This window comes from Oryzias melastigma, linkage group LG13, assembly GCF_002922805.2.
Source record: "Oryzias melastigma strain HK-1 linkage group LG13, ASM292280v2, whole genome shotgun sequence".
NCBI lineage: Eukaryota > Metazoa > Chordata > Actinopteri > Beloniformes > Adrianichthyidae > Oryzias > Oryzias melastigma.
In genome coordinates this window covers 24,291,595-24,309,725 of record NC_050524.1, presented here as the reverse complement: position 1 = coordinate 24,309,725, position 18,131 = coordinate 24,291,595, and the positions used below count along the sequence as shown (strand labels likewise).

General features: G+C 40.5%; 1 protein-coding gene across 1 annotated transcript; it reads right to left on the bottom strand.

Annotated features, from left to right (window-relative positions):
* Positions 1-1,759: 1,759 nt before the first annotated feature.
* Positions 1,760-16,498, bottom strand: bace1 (beta-secretase 1). Its single transcript, XM_024258175.2, has 9 exons — positions 15,587-16,498; positions 10,355-10,443; positions 10,042-10,258; positions 7,519-7,656; positions 7,312-7,446; positions 7,136-7,237; positions 6,894-7,043; positions 5,644-5,815; positions 1,760-3,340 (listed from the first exon to the last, which is right to left on the bottom strand). Exons 1-9 carry the CDS (start codon positions 15,944-15,946, stop codon positions 3,102-3,104), a joined length of 1,602 nt encoding a protein of 533 aa, XP_024113943.1. The 5' UTR covers positions 15,947-16,498; the 3' UTR covers positions 1,760-3,101.
* Positions 16,499-18,131: the final 1,633 nt, after the last annotated feature.

The following is an 18,131-nucleotide window of genomic DNA, read 5'->3' as shown; positions in this document are numbered from 1 at the left end:
AATGTTAAATAAACAATTACTGTAAAAATGCAACTTTATTTTATAGTGCAAAAACTGTAATGAACTACTTATGTTAGAATACCTCATTCAAAATAGGACATTTATAAATATTATTATGTTAAAGATTATCACTAACTTTTATTTACATACATTAATATTATTTTGCTTTTGTTTACATCCTCGGGTCAAGCCCTCTGTACAAAAAACTACTCAAAAACAAGTAAGATCAATGGGTACAAATAGCTCCAGAGAGCAGATTCTCCTACATTTTCACACCTGAGTGACACCTTGAGCACCTGAGCGAGAACACACCCATCACACCTTCCTGTCATGTTTTTAGGATCATACAACCCCCTGGAGAGGATACGTTAATACTAACCAGATGGATTTTCTGTCATAAACAGACACAAGAGCACAGGAATACACTTTGGTCCCAGTTTGTCGCTACTTTATACAGAGTTATTAAAAAAGGTATCGAAAAACTAAAGATGCTAGTAAATAGAACAAGGACTAAAGCAGAAAGTGGTTCGTTTTTTCTGTAGTTAAAAATCATTTTCTTAAGACAATCAGCTGCTCCGTTACCTCCTTACCAAAGTAATCCATAACTAGTAAAGAGCAACAAAAGAGTAAAACTCTCTCAGATTCATTTCCACTATAAATTTCCTGATTAAACACAAAGAGACATTGTGAGTAATGTGTTACAGCCCCGCCCATTTTCTGAATAAACATTTTCTGTAGAAAGATGTCTAATTCAGTCATTTCTTTTTCTAGTAATAATCCAGCAGGAGAAATAATATATGTCACATCTGCAATATTTTTCACTAAAAATGATAATAATAATAAAATAATTCTAAGTATTGTTTCAACGGAATCATGAGGTTTATACCACTAATGTCCAAATAATCAAAAAAAGGGTTTGGAGTCGATATTTACATTTGTTTATTTATTGCATAATTGAATGTGAACCTCTGTAAAATGAAAACAAGTTTATATCAAGTTTTATATAAAGTTTATTGGGGAAAAATACAGAACAAAAACAGTAACAATAACAAATTAGATGGATTATTCCTACTGTGAAAATTGATCAATTTAATTTCCTTTTAATCACAAAATAATGTTTAATTTTATCTGAAGAAAAAATAATAACTATTTAAGAAAGACTGCTTTGCAGAATATCAAAAAAGCATGGAAGTATATAGGTACTAACCTTTGTAGCCCATTCTTTCAAAGTAAAATTCTTAAACTGCTAAAAGGAGAAGACAACATTTGGAACACTTTCTCTAACTAGATTTTGACGAGACGAATCTGTTCAAATGTGATTATAAAATTGAAAAAATATCCACTAAACTTTCAGATTTCTATAAACAAGCCCTGCTTTCCTAGAAACTAATTGATAAACTTAATTTGTATTTGATGCAATTTCAACAAAAACTATTACAACTCTTTAAAATAAATTAAAATAGTTACCCATTTAGCAAAATTACTCTTTTTTGGATTAGCTGAATATTTATATTGTATCACTTTCTATAAACAAATAAAAAATCTTTTACACAATACTCTACCTGGAGTGAGATTTTACCAGGACTCAAAACTCATGGATATAAATTGGGGTGAAATTTGGCTCATTGGAAATAAATACTGTTCAGATAACAAAATAAAAGAAATCTAATTTAACATTTACGTCGTATATGTCATGTTGAAACCCTTTGGGGACGATTTATTCTGGATGTGGACCAGTCATGCACATTTTCAGAATCACAAGAGGAAATAATTTGTTGTTTATTTGTGAATTGCATGTATACAAATATATTCTGGACTGATGTTGGAAATTATTTTAGTCACAAAACGGGAAAAACCCTCAAGTTTTCATTTTGGGCTGTTATGACAGGATGGACCAGAACTTTACTTGCACTGAAAGGATTTAGCTATCCTTGTCAGACTGAAGGAGGGTTTCCAGAGGGTTCCCAATCTTTCACAGTCGGATTGTCACTTTGCCTCATTTCTCCATTAACTGGTGAACTTCAACACAAGAGAACTAACTCAGAAATAGGGGTTCAACATCAGATAAAACCCCATTAAACACTAAAATTTGTTTTTTTTTCCCACTGTTTATTCCAAAGAGCAACATTTTCTGCTTAACTAGAGAAAAGATAACAACATTATAGTTACAATAAGCCTTTTATTGGTTCCTCAGGCTGCCAGTATCTGACAGATAAATATCAGAGTTGATCTATTTACAGCTTTTTCAGAGACGACACAAACTGTCCCTCACAGACAGATATATATATTTGTTCTTTAGTGTACAACGGGGCTGCTTTCCTCTGCTGTCCCTGTTAAAAGGTGTGAAGGGTTAGTGCCAGACAGTGGAGAAAAAAGCCCTATTAAGTCATCGAACCACATAAAAGCAGTTCACCAGTCGCTTGCAAAGATATGTGTTCTGTGAATGTGCAAAGAGGACGCCTGGAATGCACATAGTTTATATACAACAGTTCAGCTTTCATGTAAGCGGAGCAGGAGGAACAAACAGAGCAGATCTGAATGTCGGGATTCCTTGTCAAGCATACGCTGTTAAATAGATTTGGATTAACTTTCTGGATTAACGTCAAAACGTTCTGCTCTTCGGTTACAGTAAAGTACAGCTGTGCACATACAGGCATGCTCGAGCAACTTGCTTAACTCAGTCAAAAGCCGCAAAGAGAAGACATACACAACCACATTCATGTGTTCAAACCAACACAATAACCACTTCAACTCTTTTGTTTTCATATTTGGGTCAAAATCCTGAAACTCTCCATCCTGCTGCCCAGGATTCTGCAAACCAACGTCAACAAATCCAGAGAAGCTGTGAGAAATGACATGACTTGTTTCTTAAAACAACAGCACTTTAAGGATTCACTTTACACTAATAAAATAAAATAAAAAAGTTTGTTTTTTGCCTTTTAGCTCATGTTTAGTCAAGCTGGTCTGCATAGGTAGCTGAAAACAGGCAAAGATGATGCTGACTGCAGCACCTGGGGTTGCGCTGGTGCCTCCAGTTCATTACGACTCTTCTGGCAAACGTCAGGTCAGCCGTGGAATACACTTCCCACGAGTCCATTCTTTCATTTTAGGAGTGATATGTCGTCTGCAAAGTCACCATGCGGGTGGAGGCAGCGGGCGAAGCGCCACTGGCACACCATCAGACATAGTGGCAGCATGAACAGAGCACAGATCCCGGCCATGATGTAGGCGATGGTCATCAGAGTGGACTCGTCCGTCTGTGGGATGTTGTAGCCGCAGTCTTCCAGGTCGATGCCGTGAAACGGGCCCTCCACAGAGGCGGTGCGGAACTCATCGTGCACTGCCGACAGACAAACGCCATTGAAGGGGGCAGGGGGAGGAGCCACAGCACAACAAAAATGGAGTTGTTAACAGAGGCAGGTCCATTTAACCCTTACATTTTAGCTCCAGTGTTTGTGTTCTTTCATTTAATGTATTGTTTTAATGGTTAACATGATAAACGTTATTCCAGCAGATTCTGAAGGAGACGTTTGAAGTCATCAATAACTTTGGCCGGTGCAACACCCCTCCGTACCTGACCCTGTCTTAGCTAGGTGGGGGAGAGGAGGGGTGCGCGGTGTTTACCAATCTGGTATTGTGTGCGGTGATGGGTTAGGGTACTGATACTGGGTTCAGGCACCGGTACTGGATGACTCCTGAGGACCAGTCGGCGTCCAGTACCACATCTGGTACCAAATCTGGTACTATGTCCAGTTCCGGATTAGGGTTAGGGTACTCATTTCAGGTTTGGGTACCAGCACTAGACAACTCCCGAGAATCAGTCCGCGTCCTGCACTGTGTCTGGTACCAAATCCGGTGCCACGTCTGGTGATATGGGTTGGGGTACCAATAACAGGTTTGGATGCCGGGATTGAATGACTCCTGAGGACCAGTCCGCGTCCAGTACCGCATTCAGTACCGCGTCTGGTAGCACGTCCGGTACCACATCCACTACCGCGTCCTGAGGCTTGTGAACCCTTGACTTTACAAACAGCCTGCACGTCAACAAACAACGAGTTGGGGACAACCAAAACATCATTTTTTGACTTGTAGGGGTTCTTTACCAAATGACAATATGTGACGACTTAGGGCTGAGAATGTGTTGGACCGCACGTATCACAGGGTGTGCACGTGATAGTAACATGCTCGTAAGATTCTCGTGGGACGCCAACATGAGGTCCTCTGTCTCATTTCTAACAGCTGCACAGGAGGAACAACTGACTGTATATAATTTACTGCATAGTGTCCAGGGTTCGGGGGAGGGATGAAAAAGATCATGATGAAAACATCTGTAGGACACGCCCTCATCTCACCTACTTCCCCCTTACTTACCCTCACGTGTATCTTATGTGTTCACTACATCCTGACGCACGCAACACACCCATAGGAAAATATGAGCAGAGAAAGTTTTGCCCCCCGGAGTCACCAGGTTGTCTATGGAGTGATATTTGTGCCACAATATGGCAAGCAAAAGTCACAGTTTTGAGATCAACATTTTCTAAGTTGCAAACAAAATGTTAAGTGTTGCAAATAAAATATTGAATATTTGCTTTGAAAAACTTTTTTTTGTGAGTCCAATTTCTTTTTTGTTAAAAAAAATTGCGAACAAACATTTTTAGATGCGTAGTGCCACATCTCACTTTCACGCCATCTTGGATTTTGAAACTTCTTCTGTCAGCGTTACTTTTGTGCCACCCCAACAGCCTGCTGATTGGTCTAAATTCTATCCAATCAGGTGTCTCTACATCACGTTGTCGTGCTTGAGGACCATTCAACTTTCTCTTAATTTTTCAATGTTTTATTCATTCAAAAACTAGAGCTCCTTCATACAAGTCATAATAGTAAAGTAATGTCCGGCTGGACGGAGACGAAGCTGAGACCTTTCTTTCTGCTGCAGACATTTTAAACATGTTGATAGCTACACTAACATGAATAAATCCAGAACTCTGTTGTATAGTTGAGCTTTTTTGCTCCTCCTGAGTTCTGCTCAAAGAGAAACGGGCCGGAATGGTTGAAGATGGAAGAATTCTGACCGAACAGCGGCGATAGAAAGTCTAAACTCTGCTTTGGTCCCCTTAGAAGGCGCTGCAAGGCCGAGACACCTGATTGGATAGAATCTAGACCAATCAGCATGCTGTCTGGGGTGGCACAAACATAACTGACAGAAAAGCCAAAGATAGGATAAAAGTGAGATGAGGCACTACGCATCTAAAAATGTTTGTTCAAATTTTAACAAAAAAAAAAGTTTGCAAACGCAAAAATATTTTTTTCAAGCAAAAAAAAGTTTGCAAACACAAAAAAGTTTTAAAATCAAATATTAAATATTTTATTTGCAACACTTAACATTTTGTTTGCAACTTAGAAAATTTTGATCTCAAAACTAGGACTTTTGCTTGCAGTATGGTGGCACAAATATCACTCCATAGTGGTCTAGTATCTTAGAGGTTCCCGAGGACAACCTACATTTACCGTACAGATTTACCCATTTCTCACCCAAGCTATTCATAGGTGAATTTCTAATTTATTGATGGCACTGGGAATGCTTTGGAAATACACCAAACGATGATCAGAGTGGGTCCGTGAGGCGCAGAGCGTCCTCCTCACCGTGGCAGGTGCTGACAGCGAAGCCGATGCGCTTCTTCTCGCGGTCGAAGACGACGTAGAAGCCCTCCATGATGACGGCTCCCATCACTGTGCCGGTGCTGGACTGAGACACCGCAAATTTATAGCAGTCCTCCTGAGCGGAAGCCACATCCTCCACCGGCCGCAGGTATTGCTGCAGAAACAAAGACAACAATAGAAAGAAGACCAAGAAGCACCAGACTAAAATAAAAAGAGGGCTAGACCAGATCTGTGAAGAAAATTAAAAGGCTATTTGGTCTCCAAAGGTACTGAAAGTTCTATTACTTAAAAAAAACATTCAGGGTTCCTTTTTAAAGTTTTCTCCTAGAAAACAGAAATCCTATGTTTTGATTATATTTTTTGTTTAAAATATGCATTAATAAAGTGTATTTTAATAATATCTGATATTATTATTTTACATTTCTTCAAAAAACATTTGTGAGGGAAAAGTTTTTGAACATTTTTGATCTTGGTGCTCTTGAAGAGTTTATTATTATACATGACTTTTATTATTGAAGATTTTTAGAAATGTGTTTGATTAGTTTATTTCTCTAGACAGAACACGGTCTCTGGAAACAGAGAGTTTGATGTAAGGGACAAAGAAAAAACATACTTGGCCTTAAAATACCTTTAATTCATTGTGTTGGGGGGAAAAAAAATAGAAAAATTCAAGATCGTGACTTTAAAACTGCGAATAGAATCGTGGCTTGACTGAATTGTTACATCCCTAGTTCATTGACCGATTCTGCGCAAAATCTGATTGTATTTAATTGTAGTTCTTGATAGAAAATGTCTTAAAGGCATATTTTGACACATGTTCTCATTTTAGAACATGTTTGCATCTAATGAAGTTTCTCAGAAACACAAACCGAGTCGACTGCCATGTGTCAACTATGAAGTCATTTCTAGGCTGTCCACTAGGGGGCAGTCAGAGTCCAACACGTGCATTTCAATTCAGGACACTGTCAGAAGATTCACAAATATTAGCTCAAGATCTTTTAAATAAATGAAAAATAATGTAGAACATTTTCTGTTTTTTTTTAGATTCAATATTGTTTGCAAATAAATCTGAGGTGGAAATAAAACTTAATTAATTACCATTTAGTGATATTATGATGTAACACATCTAAAAAGCACCATGGATGGTTAGTTTTTACCGAGTGATTTCATGTGTGAATCGTGGTTGTGAAGTGGACGCTGCATTCAGCTTAGGAACGCTCTGCTGTAATTACCTGCGGCAGGATGGATATTCTGAAGGACTGGTTGCGGTTTTCGCTCATCAAGTACAGGGAGATGACGGGGAAGATGTGCCAGGGCGTCGTGCCGGCCTGCCAACACACCAGCTGCTCCCCCAACCAGAACCCAGAGGGAAACTGCTCCGTCTGCAAAGCAAGGTCAGAGGAACTGTTCATTTCTCCCAGCTCCAGCCTGGTGTCAGATGGCTCCTGCTCGTCCGGTACATGCGTCTCCTCACCGAAGAGGCCGCCTCGATCGCTTTGACTGCAGCCTGGAAGACTTTCCTCGGTAGGCGCAGGTTGGTGGTGCCGCTGTCCACGATGCTCTTGTCGTAGTTGTACTGCAGGAGACGGTTCAGCAGTGACAAATTCTGTGATCACGACAGGAAACACTCGACGGTGATTCATTACTTACCTCTTTACAGTCCATGTTGAGGTCCTGCCCGTTCACTTCAATGCGCACGATTATAACCTCATAATACCACTCCCTGCGGATCGGAGTGTACCAGATGTCTCCCACGTAAAGCGAGGAGTCCACTCCTCCGATGATCTAACCAGAAGAAGAGGTCTTATATGGAGGATGAACACGAGGAATGTTACCAAGTCTTGGTGGTTGTGCTACCATGCTGCCGCCCACGGTGGAGCTGCCCGTGGAGTAGTTCTGGGTGTAGCCGGCGCCACACAGCTGCAGCGAGAAGAGGTTGGGGACAGACGTCTGACGGACCAAAGAGTCAAAGAAAGGCTCCAGCGTCTCATCCGGCTGGAAGACGAGAGATCACAAAGACCGGTTTATGTAAGTCAGGGGTGGAACCGTTTATCGATTTACTCAAACTATACTTTTATCACTGTTCCCAGTGGTCTAGTAATTATACAGTCCAATCAAAAAGCCTGAGTCGTTTCTTAAGACGGATTTTCTGCAGAAAATAAATACACTTCTGGTTTGTGGGCGGGGCTACTGAAGATAGCTGCACTAATTTCCCAGCATTCCTTTGTTTACACTCTCTCCTGCTAGCTTGTAGCCCCTAACAAGCCCAAGCTAATAGGAGTGCAACGGCTCACAAAACGCACAGTTCGGATAGTTTTTGGCTTTAGAGTCTCAGTTCAGATCATTAAAACAGAAAAAAACAACCAGAGATTTAACAGGAGAGGGTGGGGGCAATCTGCGGTAAGCATGTGTGCCTAACCGTCGCCCACAGCGATCCGTTAGCGAGCGGTTTCAGATATCCAGACGTACAGTGTAGAGCTCAGACGAGGAAAGACGTTCATGGATCTATTGTCTGTAAGTGGATGTATCAGAATGGAGCAGAGAGACTTTGACCCAACCGTGACAGTCGCTACTAGGGCTGTAACGAGTATCCAGGTGCTCGGATACTCGCGATCTGCTCCCGAAAATGAATATTCGCGACGTCCAAGATCGCTGATTCATGATGTTTATGAATATAGAAGAGTGTAATAAAATATAATCTGGGGGCGATGTATTTACGCTCTGAAACGCAGAATAATGTTGGATTTTAATTCATGAACTAAAACAAAACCAAATGAGCAGCGCTACTGTCACTAAAAGCAAACAAATCCTCGTGAAGCTTCCAGTCTTCAAAGTAAAACTAGCAAGAACTTTTTCTCCATTCCAAACATAAGACTGAGGTTCTGCTCACTGACAGAACTTGTGAAAAATATGAATTAGCCTTAAAGCCCGAGCTTTAGCTCCAGTTTTACATTCTTTTGGTTCATAACTCTTCAACAGTTGACACAATTAATGAAACTCTAATGGATTCTGAAGTGGAGAAAAATGACTTTCTATACCAGATTTGCACCAATTTATGATGCTTAGAACGTTGAGTGTGGATGGAGAAACTGTGGAGAACATTTTCAGGTATTGTAGTTAAATAACCTAAAACAACAGAGATTTTTATGCTGTTTATGTACTGCTGAACTTATTTATTCATTCATTCATTCATATGATTCGATCCACAGCTCTAGTTGTTACTTTCCCTCTCTGATCCAACATGATCTGAATACATTTTAATATTCAATGATTTCATATATGTCCTCCATTATCAGAAAAATGCAACAAGAACATGTAAAAAACACAATGTTCACTGGAGTGAGTCTTTAATCAATGAATTGATTTACGTTTCTAACAATCCAACCAGACTGATCCGTCTAACTGAATCAAATCAAATGGACATTTGCCATTAGAAAGAAACCTTTATTTATTCATCCAGTTCTATTTATGTGGGGAAACTAAGACTTTGAATTTGGATCATTTTCATTTTGGACTGACAGCTAAAGCCTACAGTTCACACGCCAAAACCCCGGAGGACCCACAGGGACGGTTTTTCATTTCATTTATATTATCATTCTATTTTTTGGCCACTAAAATGAAAAAAATGTCAGATTATTGTTAACCCAGAAGGAAATAGTTTCTTGGGTTCTGCAGGGTGTAAACATTCAAAGAACCTTCTTCAGAAAAAGACTTTCATCTCAAAGATCAGTGTGGTTAATATCTGTCACATTGCCGTGTTTTCCCTGTGACAGATTTCAGGTCTTCTATCTGCTGGGCGTACGACACCTCGATTGGACTGATGGTACTTCCTGCTGCTGACCCCCCCCCCACACACACACACACACACTGACCCTGCGGCGGTCAGAATTCAGCTTCTTTGACCTCTGACCACCACAGGGTCAGTGCTCGGACCAACAACAGTTTGTGGCTCAAACCACTGGAATGAATTTCAGAGTAGCAGCACATTTGCAAGCAGTCGTTCTATAAGACACTTAACCCAACAACCAAGTGCATTCATTTTCTTCATTGTAATCACTTCTGCTGAGTGCAGTTGAGTTTTGTCACTGTCTCCTGTGTTGTCACTCTGTAGTGTTGGTTTTAGTGTAAGATTTTGCAGGTTTCTCTACTAGAATCTCTCATGCTAATATTATTTGTTTTATTTTAACTTTTTTTTCTAATATTGAAAACAATTAGTAAATTAATAAGGGCTTTAGACATTTGTTTTTTCAACTTTTTTGGAACATTTTTAACTAAATCTTAGAGTTTGAAATGAGTCTTAAAGTGATCTGAAACTTTTGGATAAAGATCCTTCGACAGCTTTAACTAACACATAACTGATGGTGGAGAGGATGGACTCACCCGGGCGATGTCGGCGTAGGCCAGGCCCAGGATCCCCTCCCAGTTTGAGCCGTTGATGAAGAAGCGCTCCGACTGGGTGATGGCGGCGATGTTGGCCCGCAGCGTGGCGTTGGGGCCGTGCGGCACAGACACCAAGTCGGTGCCCAGCTCGCCTTCCCAGCGGCCTTGAGTGTACGGAACGTAGACGTTCCGGCCCATGTCGCGGTAGGAACTGGAGCTGTGAACGCACCAGGGGAGGGAAACCTTCATGGACCACCTTTTCTTTCCAGTTTTGTAAAGATTTGCTGCATGCCAGGACCTAGCCTGCACTCACAGAGAGCGGTGGTAGTATCTGCGCAGGAACGGGTGAGCAGCTGCTCCAACTGCAAAGTTGCTGCTTCCTGTGTCCACCAGAATGTTTAACTGGAATGAAAAGAAGCAAAAGACGCATCACTGTATACTGAGAAATACTTACAGAGCCACTCAGATTGTTTTGGCAGTGGCGGTCCGTGCATTTCCGAGCTGAGCCTTCAGTCTTCCTCCGCCAAAACCATCCTCGTTCATATGAACTCTTTTACGTTTTTAACACCATCCTGTTATGTATGAATATTATTTTATGGAGCAATTCCATCATCATTTAAATAGACTTAATTCACTACAATTGCACATATTGTAAAGTCTCCTCCCACTGCAACAAACATCAAAGCACCATTTGCAACTAAATTTGAAAAAAACATTTTGATTTACAGCATTTTAATTTACAGCAAATACAACTTATTTAAAGAGGAACTCTATGAGAGAAATCCAGGAGATCAGCGACAGATTTCCCTGCAAAATCCTGCACGCCGTTAAGAGCAGCTGTGTGGTGCGTTCAGTGGCGGCGTGGAAGTTCTCATTCTGGCTCCTTTGTCGCTCAACATTGTCACAAAACTCTGTTACCTGGCCAGACAGAACTGCTGGAAGGTTGAGAGTGGCGAACAAATCTTTTTCCCAGCAGACAGGCTCGCTAGCTTCAGCCTTTTTTTGTCCAATTTATCCGCAAAAGTCCATCTTGAGAATGGCTTACACAGTAAATCAGCAACTAAATCAACTTCTCTCCTTCTTCTATTGTTAAGTGCAAAACAGTGAGTAATTCAAATAAAAATTAAGTGCAGCTACAACCTGAAGAACAGAAGAAGTTAGCTTTTGGTAGCTCAACCTTTGACCATCCAGCCAGAGGCGAATATGTCATCATCCATCCTACATTCTGAAGCTACAGAAACTTGAACTCAAATTGGTTGAATCAATGTCAACATGCTTAATCCTTATATGGCCATGATTTAATCAGCCGCCACAAAACTGGAAATGACTGAATGTATGAACGCAAGGCAGACTTTCATGAACCTAGCAACAAGTGAGGTCTCAAATCTGATTGGTTAGAAACTTTCATGTGAAAATCAGTCTGACAGCAGCCCAGCCGGGGTGTCGGGCTGTGAGAGAATCTGACAGAACAGTCGGAAAGATCTAAAATATATTTTGGACAAATATATATCTGTGATTTAAATATTTCTTTTCAGATTATTTAGGCCTTTGCTGAAGGCTTTGCAGGCCCTGACGTACACCACTGATTTTTGGTGTTTCTTGTAGCATTTTCTGATGAAGGACTTTTATTTAAAAAAATGTAAGATTAAAACTGCACTTCTGAGTTTTTCTTTTTTCAAATCTTTGTGAATCAGGAGCAGACAAAACAATGCAGTTTGAAAAATATCCTATTTGTGACGTAGACAATAAAAGCTCTGTGCTCTGCTCCGTTCTGATGCATCCTGTTGCAGACAAATAGATCCATGAACGTCTTTGTTTTCCTTATCTGAGCAGGAATCTGGATCAGAACCGGACAGCTGGATGGTTCTGATATTGCTGCCACTTTTGTTGTACCACAAAAGTTAGGCTGGAGCAGTAAGCTAGCAGGAGAGCGTAAACAGATGGGTGACGGGGTAACAGTCCTGCCCTCAACTCAGAGGTGAATTTCTAATGAACTCCTGCTGCTCTGTAGAAACTGTCTAAGAAAACGGCACAATTTTTTTAAAATTGTCTAAAAACTGTATCCAACAAATGACTGGAGTGGGACTCTGAAAATATCATATTTTCAGAAATATACATTCTGATCATTTAACCAAGTTTACAAATTTGTAAACACGTCCATCTGTTAATGTCAGACGCGTACTGTATCAGTTTCTCGTCTCTTGCAGTGCCACACCCCCCTTTAACCTTGATGTCCTTCTCTCCCCCCCTTCTGCTGCATCTGCATCTCTGAGTATCATATTTCCAGTCAAAACAGTCAGTAAATCTGTGAATGGAGCACGCAGCCATCAATGGGAAAGCGAACGTTTCTGCCCTGCACCTCTCAGACTCTGCGCCGTTAAATGAGATCACATGTGACTGGCAGATATAAAGAGGCTCAGGACATTAGCTGTGAGGATGGACGGACAAAGACAGACAGACAGGCAGGCAGCCACTGAGCCACAGCAAGCTGTTCAATAATGGATTGTCTCTTAAAATACCCACACAAGTGCTACTGTCTCAAGGGCCAAGCCTGTCAGCTCAGAATAAATCCTGACTTTGGTGTTCACCTCAGTGCTTTCTTTCTCTAACACACATAATATTCTGCATCAATCTGAAAAAAAGTGTTTTGAACATGTTATTGAGGCAAATTACTGATTTTGGAGGATATATATAAATAAAATTAAGCGTAAAATTGATAACGGTACAAATAGGCTCATAAGTTTGTTATTTTCCCACTAACAAGCACTAGAGGGCACTGTAGGTGAGTGTATCGGTTATTGCTACTGACAGCAAAATAGAACAAGAAGCTCCAGCCATGGCGGACCTGTTCAATAGTGACACAGACACTAAAAAATCATGTATTTAGTGATTTAACGTGATTTTAAGAGTTACTAAGTTGGCTTATTAGCATGTTATTTATGCTTTAAAGGGTAACCAAACAACTTTTTCCAGCTTTATAAATGGGGCTTTGAAATTTTGTCTATTGGTTCTTGCCACATTTTTGACAATTTAGAATAAACTTGTTTAATTCATTAAAATATGGTCTAAAACAGTCTGTGTGCTGCCCCCTACAGGTTGAAACGAGGTATTACAGTTGAATTTTGTGATTGGTCAACTGGTGTAACTCCCATGTCATTTCAGAAGTTTCACATCATCTTTCTCCAGTGTAAAAGCCCCGCCCATCTTCGAATCTGTAACGCTCGGTCGGTATCGTGTTAGCTTTAGCGTGGCCAGTAGGTGTATTACTTTCGGCTGTCAAAAATCTACTGGTTTGTGCAATAAAGGTTTAGTGCAACTGGCATTGATTCATACGTTGCACTAAAATCCTAGACACTTGTTTCATTCCTTCTGTTTACTGAAGCTAAACGTGGTAACCGTAGTGAAGCGGGCTTATCTATTCAGTCTATTATTGTTAACCATTATGATTTGCCTTTCAGAATAAAATACTTTGTTAAATCAATTTCTCCCAAAAGTATGACTTTGAATAAAGTACGTCTTATATATAAAATTTTTTGGCATCTGCAAAACTGAAAAATACAGTATTTTCTTTTATTCAAATAAGTGTGAATCAGTAGCAGACGGAAACAATAACTTATTTGTGACACTAATGGTACCTCACACGACTTAGACATGAATTTCTAATAAACTGCCGCTCTGCAGAAACTATAGTCCGAGAAAACAACACAGGTTTGTAGATTTTGGATAAAACTGTCATAGTCATAATTTAAAAGACCACTGGAAAGGCTTTTAGAATAGCTTAAAACGCGATCTATGTCTGTCTTTTAGGTCAACAAGCAACATTTCTATTGTATCCGTCATCAGGTCAGCAGGACTGTCTTCCTCTCCGGGAAAGGAGAATTTGCTGACAACTTCGGATTGAGCCCTTTCTTCAGCGCACACACAATAACGCACACAGACAGACACTAAAGGCTGCATCCTGACATCCAAGTGTTTTCCTGTCGCAACAAAAATATGTCCTACTGATGCTTGTGGCAGACAGCATGAAAGGGTTTCAGGTCATTTTAGATTTTTATTAGTTGAAAAAACAAATATAAACATGATTTTATATTTTGGGTTTTTTTAGAAAGCTTTCAGAACTACGTTTTTAAAAAATATATATATATATGTTTTTTTAAATTATATACACATTTTTTACCACTAACAATGCTGATATTGATTTTTGCAGTCACATTTTTTGTGTTCTTAGCACCAGAATTGAAGGCCCAAATACTGGCAAAAACAAAACCTTCTTTCTTTGAAACACTTTGATTTGATTGTTGAATCTAGAATCCCTCAGATGTCTCTCTGATTGTGTACAGGAAGTGTCAGTGACTCAGGGGCAGAGAGGTTCCTTTACTCAGCACTTCTGCTCCTGCTTCATCCCTCTCATTTCTTTTGTTTCCTGAAAACTCCCACAGCCTCCTTCTGCCACAGTTGAGCCCTTTTCTTTTTTTCTTCCCATCTGCTCGTCTCATCCTCATTCATTCTGCACATAGCTCTTCAGCTTTAATCCAATTGATCTTTGCTTTGAAAATGCAATATTGATTTGTGAAAGTCATGAATGGATTTACCTTGAAAGCAATTTATTTTTCACTTTCAATAGGGCTGTTAACATTAACGCTTTAACGCACGCAACTAATCAAAAATATTAACACGTTAATATGTATCAACGCAAATTAATCTAAAATACACTATCACTGTTACTCAGTGGTTCATGTTTTCACTGCGTGATTTCGTTGGATATTATCTCGCTTATACCATGGTCACATACAAAATAAATAAATATTCAATCAATTACTATTTTTTGTGGTTTTGATCACTTTTTCACAAAAAGCGGGCTATTTGATCCATTATCCGGTGCCATATTGTACAAATAAATGTTACCTGGTGAAACATTGTGATTAATCGTGATTAATCACAATGTTTCGTGATTAATCACAACACAGAAGTACGATCAATCAGATTTTTTTAATCGATTCACAGTACTAATTAAAAATAAATGTTGTAAATATAGTTTCGTGTGTGATTTCATATTGTGGTCAGCAAAGACTGAGACAAAAAAAATTGTGGCGATTAATCGCAATTAATTTTTCCGATTAATTAGTTATTTTTGTATTGATTCCCGGCCCTAATACATATATTTATATATTTTTGTTACTTTTTTAGTACAAAAAGTTCAACTTTTATTGGATGTAAATCAGTATAATAGGGGATTCATAACAAAAGTAAATTCAGTTTGGAAAAAAATATATTGAAAAATGAAACAATATTCGATTAAAGTATTAATTTTTAAATGTAGACATCATTGATTTGTTCCGTGGGTTTCTTGTCTCTTTCAGACTCAATGGCTTCCTTCTTCTCTCTGACCCTCCGCGTGCCAGCCTATGCCAGCAGCTGACCCTCATTATTTGCTAACCTTGATGGAACTAAAAGACAGCACTGTCTTAGGTGCGCGCGCACCCACCCACATATCATAATCATATCACTCCCGAGTCACGTGACTGTGGTTTTGGCTAGTACCTACCTTCTGCGGAGGAGAGCCCACGGCCATCTCCACGTAGTAACCCTGTCCGGACTTCCCACGGAGGTTGTCAATCATGTCCACGAAGCTGATGCCGCCCGGGGCCGCTCCCCTTCGCCTCCTCGCCGGGTATCTCCTCCCTCCTCCTCCTCCTCCTCCTCCTCCTTCGCCGCTTCTTCCTGCCTGCGCGGAGGCGTCCGGCGGCAGCGGCGGCTCACCGCCAGCGCCCTGCCGCAGTGGCACGCGGATGGCGGGCGACAGGCCCGAGGAGCTCGGCGCGGACTCCCCGCTGCTGAGCAGGCACACCGCCGTCCATACACACACCTCTATCAGCCAGGGAGGCTGGAGCGTCAACGTTTTCATTTTAAATCAGCTGCTGTGTTGAATTATTTTCGACTGTTTTTTGGAGCTGCCTCTCAGGTTGACATCAGTCTGCAGGAGCAGGCGGGGGGGATGCTAAGATGACGGCTAAACCCATGATGGCAGCTCTGACCCACAATCCTGAGGGATGACTTCCCTTTGATCTCCTGCTCGTGTCAACTAAACACGACACCAAAAAACATTAAAAATGTCACAAAAAATAAAAAAGAAGTCGTCCTCACAATGTCTCCGAGCCGTCTTCACTGATTACTTGAGGCACCGTAAAAAAAAAAAAGACAGGTTCTCCCCCCGCAGGGTCGCGACACTTCCTCAAGCATCCCCGCAGAGAGGACCTGCCGCTGGAGCACCGCAATCCGCATCATCCTCCTCCAACCGGCTCATGCTTTTCTCCGCCTTCCAGTCTTTCACCTCCTCCGCCTCCTCTTCCATCTACTCCGCCGCATCCTCTAGAGGAGAGCCGCGAGTCGATGCTAGCAGTAGCGGCAGATGTCTTCCGGTTGGCCCTCCACAATAAAAGCACAGAACTGGAACAGTTTCCGGATCTGAATAAATACTGTATGGGGAGGTGTTCGTGTGTTCGTGCATGTATTTATATTCTTTTACCCCCCCCCCGCCCCCCCCAATACAAAGCATACATAATTTGTGTTTCTCATTAGTAAGGCCAGATTTATTATATTGTATTGAAGTGTGGGCAACATCTACTACTATTCAAAAGCGCCATAACATGATTTTCTTAAGCCTTTCAGAGTGAACTATATCCATATATAGCTTTTTCCTACCCAAAAGTAAAACGACTGGATTCCTGAAGCTCCGCCTGCCGCTGCGTGTGGCTTCATGATGTCATCCCAGAAAAATCTCTGTTTCTGCATTTCTCCCACGAAAATAATCCAAACTTCTCCAACGATGGCTACACTTACAATATATCTGCCATTAGTGGGCCCAGCCATCTTTACGCTGCTTCACAACACAAACACACGGGTCCTGCACGGCTGTTCAAGGACCCCCACATCTAAAGTAACATCTGTTTGAGCTGGGATTTACAGGTGACAACTGGAAGATATACGACATTCTGCATCTAAAATGACAGTTTTTTAGGATGATCATCACTAGCTCTGTGGAGAATTTGAGTGTTGGTGTTAGTGTGGGAGCTATCAGAACTGATTCTTCCTGGAGGGAGCGGGTGGTATCGTTCTGACGTCAGTAGAACTTTCATGATACGCTCCCTTCAAGTTTTTAATTTTTCAATCAATTAATGACTAATTGTCCTATCTATAAGCAGTGAATTTGACTTACCTGTCGTGTCCAGTGTGAATGTACCATAAGCGAGCTGCGGCCCGGGCTGTTGCAGTCCTGGGAGGAGTTCTCTGAAGCATGGAGAAGGACTGTCAGCGGGCCTCAAGAGGTTCAAGCAAAAACCATCCAGCGCCTCAGGAGAGGAAAGCCGTTTTCTGGGTGTTTCCCTCCTTTGGAGACAGGCTCCAGCAACCCTGTGACCACAAAGGGTTACAGCAGATTGAGAACATAGATGGATGGATATTTTTTCTTTAGTGTAAGCTAGGGCTGGGTTTAAAAAAACAATTAATCGATTTTAATCAATTTAAGCTTAATAGATCAATAATCAATTCACGAAAGATATAAATTGATTTAGCACACAAAGCTAAAGTCTGCTAGCTTGATGCTAACGTTCAATGGAATTTTCCATAGGATGGCTAAAGCTAACGCTAGGCTGACCAAAAAAAAAAAACATTCTTGACTAAATGAAGATCTTTATTTACTACAGGCATAAATTGTCCAAACTCTTTTAAGGAAATAATTTTTAAAGTAACTATTTTTGGTCTAAAACGTAGTTTTTTTCCCTCATACTGTTGTCTTCTTCTTGAATTAAGTTTACTTCTATAGCGCAATCGCCACCTAGTGTCCAAACTGAAACATCCTCCAGGAGAAGCAGAACAATGTTTCCAATGTTAATGATCTGAACATTTTAGTTAGAACTTCTCCTTTAGAGAATCCATGTAACACTGGATGATATTAACAATCTCATTATTTCACTGATACATTTACAGTATGTGAACTGGATCAGATTAATATCAAAATATTCAAACTAAATGATAGATTTTTAATGTATTTCTAAACAAATGTGTATACATTTGTAAACTTTAAATTGAAT